This window comes from Rhineura floridana, chromosome 8 (assembly GCF_030035675.1).
Source record: "Rhineura floridana isolate rRhiFlo1 chromosome 8, rRhiFlo1.hap2, whole genome shotgun sequence".
In the NCBI taxonomy this organism is placed as follows: Eukaryota; Metazoa; Chordata; class Lepidosauria; order Squamata; family Rhineuridae; genus Rhineura; species Rhineura floridana.
Genome location: NC_084487.1, coordinates 31,424,581 through 31,437,515, shown reverse-complemented (window position 1 = coordinate 31,437,515; position 12,935 = coordinate 31,424,581). Strand labels below are relative to the sequence as shown.

Genomic DNA, 12,935 nt, shown 5'->3' with positions numbered 1-12,935 from the left:
AAAACAATAGAAAGTTTAAAAAAACCAGATTACACCCTGATTAAACTAGTGATGTCTTAAAATAGCCTGGGAATTTTTTTAAAAAAAATGCCCATGCCTGGCATCAAAAAGACAGTAATGTTGGCACCATGCTTTTAAACAGATTGTTATTTTAATCAGATTGTTGTAATCTATGATAAGTTGTTTTGATTACTGTATTTTATCTTGTTTTTGTAAATCAACTAGTCCTTTTGAAAAGGCAGCGAAAACATTGCTTTGTTGTTGTCGGCCTTTCAGATGGGCCATAAACCTGTTAACTCCCAGCTCTTATATTTTGTTGACTTTAAAAAAAAATTTTTTTGCATGCTAGTTGAATTGGGAAATGTGTAAGTCAGAACACTAGGTGCATTTCTTTTTCATTGCCCTATAATTATGTATAGGACCATTGTGGTTGAATTTATGTATGCAGATGAGTAAGTGAGGGTATGTAGATGGGGAGGGGGCTGTAGTTCAGTGGGAGACCACATGCTTTGCATCAAGAGGGTTCAAGGTTCAATCCCTGTCACACCCAAATAAGGCTGGGAAAGGACCTAATCAAAGCCTTGGAGATCCTCTGCTAGTCAAGCATAGACAAGACCAATGTCCTAACTTAGTAAAAGATAGCATCCTCTGTCCACATATAACAGGATCCGAGCCGCAGTTCAAATCATTATCATCTTTGAACCCATGGGCCAAGCATGACAGGTGGGTGGAGCAACCCACCTGTCAATCATCTGATGTTGCATTAATGTCAGGCAATCTTTTCTGCCTGCAAGGGTCTTGGAGAGAATTTTGCAGAGCACTGAACAAGATAGGAATTTGAAAGGGGGTTCTCAAAACCCAGCAGTCTGGTGACTGTTGAGGTCTTGCAAAGCCCCTTTTCAAAGCCCTGTCTTGAGCAGTGCTTTGCATGAGGCTTTGCAGCCCCTGCAGATCAGCTGATCTCGGTGGTGCCTACAGACCCTCCTTTCACTAGTTTTTTTCCTGCCCCACACCTGATGCCCCATGGGTATGTGGGAGCTGTTTGACTGAAATGGCCTCTCCGGTCAAATTGGGGGGGGGAGGCCTGGTGGGCCTAATTAGGCCCCTGGGCTAGAGGTTCCTCCACCTCCAATACATGAACTGGAAATTTTCCACCTCTGTAAACCAACTGGTGAGTTTAATCCCCCTTCCCTAGTCGTGCCGCAAATGTTAGTGATTAAAACATTGTTGCGTACAGATGGTGAGTCTTTAATATATTAAGGTTCCTCTTGTGCCCTTTTACACTCATGGGAACGGCAGTTTCCAGAACTGTGTGGAACAGAAGTATAAATTAACTGTGTATTCTCTCTTGCTGCAGGATCTGTAATAGCGGCAAAACCACCATCAGAAACATCACATTAACTTTGGCTGCTTAACAGTATAAGAAGGGAGATGTGGGCCTGCACAATGATTTTTTTCCCCCAGTAAAAAAATAACAGCATGCTGCTAGTGGTAAAGTTGGCTTTGAAAGCTCATAATGGTAAAGGAAGTAGCTCTGTAAGGTGCCCATTTATTATAATTTGTGATATGTTGAACCAGGTGGCTGTGCGTCCCCTGCCCCATCCCTTTGATATCTTGAGGGCAAAGCATTTGTGATTATCCCTTGTCAACACCTGCTGCTTCTCTTGTGCTTGTGTTTTAACTTGAAGCAGTCTGGAGCGTAGTTCTAGGCCTGACACAGCTTGTCTTGTAAGAAATCTCCCCTTGATGCCAGCAGTTAAAATCCTAAATTGACAGTTGTCTGTGCTTGTGAGCTGGTGAGTTGTGCCAAGCTGAGATCATCCTCTAAACTAATATTGTCCTTGGGTGCAACCCATTGCACTGTTGAATAAGCTCTCTTTAAAAACTGAGTGGTGTGCCTGCATATGCTTGTTTGTTTCCTTCAGGTACTGTATCCCTAAATGTTGGAGTAACAGTTGGCATGCTACACACTGGATCTGGTACCCAAGGTCCAAGAAATGTTAATCAAGGTGCCATGCTATGTTTGTCCATCGTTTAACTTGCAAGAAAAAGACGATTGGTGGTGATGTGGGAGTATGAGAGAGAGATTTGATTTAACACTGAATTCTAGTTCTGGGGGTGTTGGTGTTGGGTGTAATTCTTTAATTGGGCATTTGTGTTCCACACTATGAAATTCGTGCTGTTAGATGGTGTCAGCTTTAATCTGGTTGTACCTGCTGCTGTGACTTTACATCACATAAACCTATGGTGTCTAATATTGAACCAATCAGTTGGTCAATGAAGCTCAGTATTGTGTATTAGGAGTAGCAGCAGCTCTTCCAAGTTCTTGAGTAGAGCGGGGTCTTTTTCCCCACCCTGCTGCTACCTGAGAGTCTTGGAGCTGGCAATGCTCCAATTGTATCTGGATCCTTCTGCATGCAGACCATGTGCTCTATTATGGAGCTTTGGCCCTTTCCTTCTGAAGCCCCATTGTTAAAGCCTAAATGGATGTAATCCTGATCAATGCCAGGATTGGATACCTTTAGGTTTAAGGAAGAGCAGGGCATTTTGGGGCCTGTGTGTGTAGTTCCAGAATGCCATCCAGCACAGGAAGAGCCAATATGGGACCTTCTATATATTCTTGGATTACAACGTCCATCAGCCTTTGACAGCATGGTCCGTGGCCAGGAGTTATGGAAGCTGTAGTCCAATAACATTTGGAGGATACCACATTGGCTACCCCAGATTCAGAGAAGCGAGTGTCCCCTAGGAATACAGAAGTTGCTTATCCCTGCCCTCAGCAATGTAAAGCCACAAAACAAGATCTTTGTTTTCGTTCAGATCCTCAAGCCAAGGAACAATTCCGGCTGAGTCGGTAACCATTGTGTTACTAGAGTGGCTGTGTGTGTAACTTACCGGTGCCTTGTGAACAATTTGTATTACTATCCCCAAAATGTAGAAGGCAGCATTCTGTTCATTCATGAGATGTGAGAAGCAAAGTGAGATCTTACATCAATGGAACCAAGTGTGGCTCTAAATGGCGCAGCAGTGCTAACTCCATGCAATTATTACACATTATTTAAAATAATGGTGTGTATGAGCAGATTCCTTGGTTTAAGAGAACAAGATTCATGTGCTTAATTTCTACAAGTCGTGGTAGGCTCTGGGGCTCAGATTTCCTGAGAGGTTAAGCCTTCCGTCCTAGAACCCTTGGAAAATGGTCTGTGATTTTTGTGTGTGTGGCGCTCTGTTGGATGTTGGGATGTAACTCAACTTGAGTGGATTTGCATGGGGATAAAGTAGATAAACGTCCTAGACTGTCTTTCTGACCTAACTTGTGCTGACCTTCCTTCAGGTGTAAACTAATAATCCTAGGGTCGCTGGCCTCATTTCCTACTCCTGCTCTTCTTTCTTCCCCCCTTGAGAGAGAAGAGACACCTTTCCTTTCTCTCTGTCTCTCTCCAGCAAAGATGAAAGAGCAACATGGTTCTTTGCTTCTTCAACTTTAGTTAGTTAGAAATGTGATCTTTTCTAACAAGTATGTATTTCCTGTAGTAAACTAAGCTTTCCTATTGTCCTAAACCCAGAGTCTCAGTGTGAAGATATCCTGGGAAAGGGGTGTGTTCACACACAGCTCAGCTATGGTGTTGCTCTGCTAACACTCTGCACATGAGCAGAAGCTCCTCACAGGTTCAGAGAACAAGCCCTGATATGGAGGAACAGGTTCCAAGGCCAAGCTGTGGCACAAATGGAGCCCTGGGCTTGCCAGTTGAATTGGTGACTGCTAGCCAGTGTGGCATAGTGGTTAAGGTGTTGGACTACACCTGGGAGACCAGGGTTCGAATCCCCACACAGCCATGAAGCTCACTGGGTGACCTTGGGCCAGTCGCTGCCTCTCAGCCTCAGAGGAAGGCAATGGTAAACCCCCTCTGAATACTGCTTACCATGAAAACCCTATTCATAGGGTCGCCATAAGTCGGAATCGACTTGAAGGCAGTTCGTTTCCATCCTTTGGGATGAAGAGCTTTTAAAAAATAACTATTTTGCTCATACACTTGAGCTCTACCTTCCTTTCCCTTTTCGTTTAATCCTTCTACGGCTGCCTGTCTGGGGAAAAAAGGGTTCCAGTATTTAGTTGCTGCACAGTGCTGTCTTTGTCAGGAGCAAGCCAACAGCTTGTCTTTCATTATCTGTGGTCGTAGCTGGAGCAGGAAGAAGGGAGGGGATGGGTGGGAGAGCAACCCCTGCCTCTGGGCAACCGTTCAGGGAAACTATAGATGAATGCAGCCTCTCACCTGGTAGAACAGAGGGGCAAGGCTAGCATGGCAGAAACAGTACAAAGGGACTTTTGTCTGCCTTGGCAAGTTGTGTGATGATGCTGGTCATAATGCTGAGAGGCGTAAAGCACTGTATGTGGTGGTGGTGGTAATAATAATAATAATTAAAAAAATAAAAATAAGAAACAGTAATAATATTTTCATTTATGAATCACTTCCTATGAAGCGTATCACTGTTGTATTTTCGGCGCTAGGTTAAGACTTTCCTCTTCTCCCAGGCATTTTAGCATGTGTTTTAAATTGTTTTTTAAAAAATGTGTTTTTAAACTTGTATATTTGTTTTTAATGTTTTAATAGTTGTAAACCGCCCAGAGAGCTTCGGCTATGGGACGGTATACAAATGTAATAAATAAAAAAAAATCATAGCTATTTCACAGTAAAATTAAAACAATTAAAAAACCGTTAAACATATAAACATGAAAATATAAACCCATTCCAAATAGATTCATTACCAGATGGGATTAAAAAAAAACACAACTCCACTTAGAAGGCTTGTTGTTTGAAAGAGAAAAGACTTTTAACAGGTGCTGAAAAGACAAGGACTGTGCCTGCCAGATATGTAATGGGAGGGAGTTCCAAAGGTTGAGTGCCACCACACTAAAGCCTGGTTCTGCCATCATGCAGAACTGACCTCCTGATGAGATGGTATCTGCAGGTTGCCCTCTCCTGGTTGGGTTATGTAAGGGATGTATAAGGTGCGTGTCTTTACTATATAAGCATTGTTAACAGGATCTCTGGTCAGTCAGAGAGGAGGCCCAAGACACAGTGATGCTGAAGGCAGAGGATGCAAATAACATCCTTATTCTTGGATTTATATGGCACAAAATCTACCAGAAAGTGTTTTCTGCACAAGCAGTATTCTTGCATTGCTCTCCATTTAAATAAGGGTTGTGCAGGAGAAGGAGGACTTCCTGGTGGCACAAGCGCCATGGTTTTGATCTGTTTAGACCAGGCAATATCCGCCCAAGGTGGTCACCTCCCATTGTGAGGTGCAGCCAGCTCTTTCCAAGACAGATGTGGAGAACCTTTGGTCCTCCAGATTTTGTTGAACTACAACTCTTATCAGCCCTGGCTATTGTCCATGTTCACTAGGGCTGATGGGAGTTGTAGTCCAGCAATAGCAGGACAGGCAAAGGTTCTCCGTTCCCAGGCTATGACCTTGAAGAGCTGCTGCCACTCAGATTAAATACTGGTCCAGGTTGGCAGTATATGTTGGCTTCTTCATAGAATATCATGCACACATATCCTGAACAACAGGACAATTGTCATTTAAACTATCTTTTGTGAACCTGGCCCATTAATAACATGTGTGTGGGTGGGAGATATGAGGGGGATGGAAGTTATAGGAAGGAGAAGAGTTCCTTGCATTCTCTGTGTTATAAAAAGCCCAACTTCAAATAATGAGCAAGGCTCATGTATAGGGAGAAAGGCAAGAATGCCACACTTGTTTAATATAGAATCTAAAAAAGATGATTGCTTGTTGTTTTTCTTTGGTAACAGAGTGTTCTTTTCTAAACAAAACTTTTGTTCCTCACTTGCACCATGTACGTTGATTCATATTACATTTGAAGGCATTAAGAACTGGTATCGCTTTGAGGAAACGAAAGATACAGTATTGTAGAAATATTAAGGCAGTTTATAAGAACAGAGAGTTGATATTTAGAATGTCTGGAGTCCTCTTCTGAAGGAAGAACATACATTACTTGACAGAGGAAGAGCATAAATGAGTACATACATCATAGAAAATATAGCTAACTTATTACAAAGTGTAACATCTGTCATGAGTTTGACATCCAGTAGACTGGCTCTGCAGAGAAATTTGTCTGTGTGTGTATATATATATATATATATATATTGCCTATGTGAGGGCAAATAATATTTTGAGCATAAATGCTATATATAAAAATATGGTTATTGTTATACTGTTATTCATCTTTGGCAGAGCTGGGATTACTGTTTTGAAGTGTCTAATTACAGGATGTATACATATTTAATTTTTGTTCGTAGTCTTTTTGGCCTGGCCTATCGTTATTCAAATTACATCTTCTTTTGCCAGCAGGGGAGGTTAAGATTACACCACAAAGTAATTACTAGCATCAGGCCGACGCAATACCCTCCGCCTTCCTTTACTGTTGCTGCTCGTTTTGAAGGCCACCGGAGCAGCAGGCCATGGGGTGGTTTTTTCCCCCCTCTCTCAGTTCTTCATTTTTCTCTCTTTCCTTTGTGGCCAAAGTTCCTGGTAATTACATGCTGCTGCAATAAGTATCTTCTCAAGCAGAGATCTTCTGTGTATGTCGTTTCTGCTAAAGTGAAGTTGTCGACTAAGATAATGACAGATACTGCTATGTAAATAACCAATAGCAGCAGCAGTGTGGAAAGACTTTCAGGAATCCCTTGAGCGGAGAAATCATCCCATGGATGAGGAACCTGTGGCCCTCCCAGATATTGCTGCACTACAGCTCCCATCCCAATCATGTCTGGAGCGCCATGGGTTTCCTAACCCTGCATTGTTCCATTGATCACCGATGCATTAAGCTCTGGTGGCGAGAGAACTTAAACCTTAGGTGCAAAATGATCTTGCTTTTTAAAGGTGGTTTTCATTTTGATCTTTGGAGCCATGTGAAGGCGCAAAGCCGATGGCAGAAATGCCAAACAAGCAGGCAGGCCAAAAAGCAGGCAGGCGGTGGCGGTACTCTTGTGCGGACCCCCGGCTGCTTTGTCTAATGCTTGTTTAGTCTTGCTTTCGGCAGCTTTCAGTAATTAACTTGTTGTCTGTCCTCAGCAAATTCACCTTCACTCCAGGGCAATGTTTAGGCTACTGTTTAAAGCCCCAGGTTTCTCCAAGAAGTAATAGCCTGGAAGGGGAGGCAGAAAGGCTTTGCTTAATGAGTTAAATGCTCTCTCCCCAGGCAGCTTGTCCTTGGCTAGGATTTGCTTTTGTTCGTTTCCCTCAGCTCCCCCCTCTGTTTCTGCCTGTTCTGATTGCGGGTTCCTAATATATCTGTGTATTTCTGTCTCTCTCTCCCCTTTCCAGCTGATTTGGAAAATGACGACTGGTGTCTAGGTTCAGAGTTGTCTTCAGCAACCATAAAGACTGAACCTGTTGTGGCGGATACACCAGGTCTTGCTCCCTCGGTCAGCCTCACTGCCACACCGAGCCCTACAAACCTGGAGGTGGAAGAGCCTCAGCTGCAAGATGATAGCATGGTACTGTTTGGGGTGCTTAACTTGATCGTGCCTTACCTGGGCAAGTGGATGATGTCACTGGCTAATAAGGTGTGGTGCGACAGTTAGAGTGTTGGGCTATAACCCAGGAGAACTGGGTTCAAATCCCCACGTGGTCGTGAAGCTCACTGGGTGACCTTGGGCTGGTTGCAGTCTCTCTGCCTAACCTACCTTACTACACTTTATTTTTATTTATTTATTTATAAACATATTTATATATCACTATTCATTTAAAAAAATCAAAGCGGTTCCTAACTACTTGTATTGTTGTGAGGATAATGTAGGAAGGTGGGGGCAGAACCATATATACCCCCTTGGGCTCCTTGCAGGAAAGGTGGGATATAAATGTAATAATAGTAAATAAACAAACATTAGATGTTTGCTCTATACCAGATCAGACTACTTGTCCATCTAGCTCAGCATTCATATATTAATTTGTTTTATCTATTTCAATATTTGCACATGGCTTTTTAGGGCAAGTCCTCCCAAGACAGCTCACAACATACTAAAACCATGAAATTCATCAAAACATAACATAGAACCATGATCTATATGAAAACACTGCAACAACAAGAAATATTATGTATATTTAACCCAGAAGTTAAGTGTAAGGCATTAAAATAGCAGAAGTGTAAATAAAAGGTACTACAATAGTAACTAAAAACAGCTTGTTTTTAAAATTGGCAGCCATGGAGCTAGGGAGGGAGATTTCATAAACATGGGGCCACAACCAAAAAGGCCCTGTCTCTAGTGCCAACCTGCTTAATGCATCTTGATGGCAGGCAGGGTCTCTGAAGCCTTTCTTAAGGCCCTTACAGATTACTCTGGCTGACAGTGATTCTCCAGGGTCTTGAACAGAGGTCTTTCCCATCTGCTACCTGGTCCTTCTTCAAGAGATGCCAGGGATTGAATCTGGAACCTTCTGCATGTGCAGCATGTGCTCTGTCACTGAGCTATGGTCCCTCCCCTTTAGGCAGGAAATGAAGAAGGAGGTTCCAGTCTCAATTGCCACAATAGACACTTCGTATTTATTACGTAGGGTTAAGGCCATTTTATGCACTTAGGTAGTGGCAAGTGTATACCACCATTTGGATAAAAAGTAAAGTAAGTGTACTGATTTCAAGTCAATTCTGACTTATGGCGACCCTATGAATAGGGTTTTCATGAGGCTGAGAGGCAGCGACTGGCCCAAGGTCACCCAGTGAGCTTCATGGCTGTGTGGGAATTTGAACCCTGGTCTCCCAGGTTGTAGTCCAACACCTTAACCACTATGCCACACTGGCTGTCCCAACCGTTTGGATAACTGACAGGAAAACATAGCCAAACCCCATTCCCTGACACATCTTTCGTTATGATATGCATCCCTCAATAAAGATTAAAAGAAAACAATCCTTTCCTTCAGCCAGCAGACAGAGAGACATAGCTTGGAGATCCTTTTGTGTTTGCTAGGGGTCAGGAAGCAATTCATCTTGCCCCTAGCAGCTACTTTTAATTCTTCAGGAAGGCCTGACTTTTCTTTTAAAACTCAGACCAAGAAGAAACATATAACTGGGCAGGATACTAAATGTTTGGCCTAAGCATGCCACAGAACAAGGTGGCAGCATTTTGCAGTGGTGAAATGGACTGCAGGTAAAGTATCATTCCCTTATTTGTATATATTTTAAATGTCTCTGCAGGTAGAATAACTGCCACAGTAGGGAAGGATAGTGCTTGAGCCTTTCTTCTTGATTCACTACTTTTCTGTTTGCAGGCAATTTTTTTTTTTTTACCATGGGAGCATTCAAAAGTGGCCGCCTTCTTGTATTAGGGAAACAGTTCATTTCTTTTTATACCAACTAATTCTTGCCTGTTCTGCTCCGTGACTTGACTCTGTTTCATTGAGTGTGCCGATCCCACCGCCTGGGTCTGCATCCTTGCAGAAGGGAAGAGCCACAGGGCCAATCCCTGTCTCATGGTTTCTGTCTGCCTTTTCAGAAGAAGTGCCACAGTCTTTTCCATGGTAGGGTGGCCATTTACTCATCACCAATAAATACGAAACCCATCACCAAAAGGGGTGCAGACTTGAATTAAATTTGCATATGCTAATATATATATATTTATTATTTATTTTATTTATTTTAATAATTTATATCCCACCCTAGTTCATAGAATTCAGAGCGGCGAACAGTAACAATATCCAATACAATCTAAAATAACAATAAGAGTACAGTAACAACATTAAAAATCAATTAACTATTAAATGTTTAAAAGCTAAACGAAACAAAAAAGTTTTTAACTGACGGCGAAAGTCCATGAGTGAAGAAGAACGTCGGATCTCTGGTGGCAGATTATTCCATAGGATGGGCGCTATGGTCGAGAAAGCTTTATTTCTAGTATTGGCACGGCGGATTATAAAGGTGGATGGGATAATGAGAGAGTGTTCAAAAGGTATTCTTGTTGGTCGCTGAGGTTTAAATTCCAGAATACGATTTGATAAATATATTGGTGCTGAACCATTTAGAGCTTTAAAAGTTAATACTAAGATTTTAAACTGATGACGGAATGAGATCGGAAGCCAGTGAAGTTGATAAAGCAGAGGTGTGGTGTGTGTCTGTGGGCTTGCTCTGGTCAGCATTCTTGCCGTCGCTCTCTGTATCAGCTTAAGCGGGCGAAGTGATCTTGCAGATAGTCCAATATATAGGGAGTTGCAATAGTCCAGTCTTGAGGTCACAAGAGCCTGTGTCACTTGCTACAAGTCCGACATCTCTAAAAAAGGACGGAGTTGACGGACTAGTTTTAATTGAGAGAAAGCACTTCTGGATACTGTTGCAATTTGAGGTTCAAGGGACAGAGCGGAATCTAAGATAATACCCAAACTCCGAACTTGAGATTTCAGAGGGAGTGGGACCCCGTCTAAGGTAAGTAGGTTATTAATTTCATGAGACGGTTTTTGTCCAATTAACAGAACCTCCGTCTTCTCTGGATTAAGTTTTAATTTATTCCTATTAGTCCAGTTTTGTATGGCAACCAGGCATTGGTTTAGGGGATGAACCGCCTCTATGGTATCTGGAGGGAAAGAATAGTAGAGTTGGGTGTCATCTGCGTATTGATGGTAGTGTATTCCGAATTCGCGGATAATCCTTCCTAGGGGCTCCATATAAATATTGAATAACATTGGGGATAATACGGAGCCTTGGGGGACACCGTATCGTACTGGCCAAACCTTGGATGAGAAATTTTCAAGGACAACTCTTTGTAGCCTGCCCTCCAGAAAGGAGCGGAGCCATTGTAGTACCGTTCCTCGGCATCCTATACTAAAGAGGCGGTCTAAGAGAATGGTATGATCAGTAGTGTCGAATGCGGCTGAATATGCATATTTGTCAATGAAAATTTAGAAAGCACTGTAAATAGAAACACAACTCACCATGGTGGGGAAGACTGGAACCCGGGGGAGTTGATGGGCAGCTTCTAGACTCCTGCTCTGCCTTCTTAAGGTTCTTTATCGTTAAAGTAGATGTGGACTGTCCTCTACAAAACAGGACACATGGTTACCCTATTCCATGATGTCCATCCTGCTTGTCTGGGTTAACAAACTGTAATAGTAGAAAGAAAGTAGGTTCTGCCCAGATGCCTAAAAGTTTGATGTCTCTCTCAACCCTTTTTTGTCCTTACAGACTAAGCCGTTGAGTCACAACATTCTCCCGGAGATCAAATTAGAGCCCCATGAAGTGGATCAGTTCCTGAACCTTTCTTCCAAGGAAGGTTGGTTATATACTACTGATTTCCCTCCATATGATGCAAGGGAGAAGAGGAGCCTTTATCTAAAGCAGGTGTGGGTAGCCTGTGGCCCTCCAGATGGTGCTGGACTCCTGACTCCCATCATCCCTAATTGTTGGCCATGTCAGCTGGGACTGCTGGTAGCTGGAGTCCAGGAGCATCTGGAGAGCCATAGGTTCCCCATCCCTGATCTAATGGGAATGTATTTGATTTATAATTCAGGTGCGTGCATTGGGAAGCTTCATCTGGAAAGAAGCTGGCATAGTATAGGTAAGTATTTCCCATGCTGGCTGGGACTGATGGGAGTTGTACTCCAAATCATCTGGTGCACCAGGTTGGGAAATACTGGCATAGGTAGGGACTAAAGGAGATGATGAAGAGGAGTAGTGCTAGATCTAGGTTTTGGGGTGTTATTGACAAGAAGCCCTCAATGGCAGCAGCAACAAGGAGGAGTAGGAGTAAAAGGGCCAGAAGCACTGGTGGCTGGTGATCATTGGGACTGGTGGGGCAAAAGGCAAGGATCCCAACAGTAGCTGTTGACAAGCAGATCCCAGGTGCTCATTGGGAGTGCTACTAACAGTAGGTAAGAGTCAGCACCAATGACAGATGGAGCCACCACCAGACCAGTTGTAAGTAAGAAGGCAAGCAGGTTGGGGCTGGCTGAGGGTAGACTGAAGTTGGTGGGCAGTGCCCCATTTGCCCGAATGGACCAGCCTCCACTGGCCAGAAGGCGCTGGCATCATCGGAGCCCCCCTTTCTGGGAAGCTTAGAGACCTGTCCTATATGAGGAGAAAATGGCCATGTTTGGACATTTGTCTACAACAGGGCTAGGGCTCCAATTTTCAGCAGCCCCAACCAGGTTTTCCATCCTTGGAATGCTGGATAGCTGCGGGCCCCATTAGTTATATTTTTGAAATTTTGAAATACTTTGGTCCTTTCGTTAAACTTTACATATTCTGACCTGGCTCAGGCATAAGAATCTCCCATCTCCTCCTCTGCCTGAGTTCAAGAAAGATAATGTGTTTTGTTAAAACTACAGTTTTCCATGATATCCAAACTTGGAAACCATGATTTCAGCGCAGTTTTCAAACCAAGTTCTGATCCTGCTTTGTAAGCAGTGGTTACTTCATAACTTCCCAGTTCTGATGTCATGGGAAACTGTGATTTAACAAAGCCAAGCATGTGATCGGAGGAGAGAGAAGAGGAGGGAGGGTGCGAGCACAAGGCTTTTCCTTGGTCTAATTAACCATAGTTTATCAAATTGAGATGGTTGCATCTGAACTAGTCCACTGTTTTTTTCTAATGCTCTAAGACAAACTTACTTCCCCCCCCTCTTCCTCTCTGCTCCCCCATCTTCTGTCTCTTGCAGCCGTGGATACCCTGCACATGCCTCCAACCCCTCCCAGCAGCCATGGAAGTGATTCAGAGGGTGGACAGAGCCCAGCCAGGTCCCTCCCACCATCGAGTCCCACACAGTTGCAAGCCACGGTTAAAGTGACATCGCGCACGGCTTCAGCACTTACCAATTCCCCTCTCTTAACAGCACCACATGTAGGGGGGCATTCTCTTTCTCTCCTTTAATTAATGTGGTGTGTTTGATGTGTTATTCTTTATTGTAACCACTCCAACTACGTATCA

General features: G+C 43.3%; 1 protein-coding gene across 2 annotated transcripts in view; it reads left to right on the top strand.

Moving 5' to 3' along the window:
* Nucleotides 1–12,935, top strand: part of CREB3L2 (cAMP responsive element binding protein 3 like 2) — a 104,283-nt gene that overhangs the window by 72,179 nt on the left and 19,169 nt on the right. For both annotated transcript variants that reach the window (XM_061638753.1, XM_061638754.1), the window contains exons 3-5: nucleotides 7,351–7,523; nucleotides 11,195–11,282; nucleotides 12,667–12,848. In XM_061638753.1, the coding sequence (XP_061494737.1) occupies nucleotides 7,351–7,523; nucleotides 11,195–11,282; nucleotides 12,667–12,848 (443 nt within the window). The remainder of the gene's footprint in view (nucleotides 1–7,350; nucleotides 7,524–11,194; nucleotides 11,283–12,666; nucleotides 12,849–12,935) is intronic.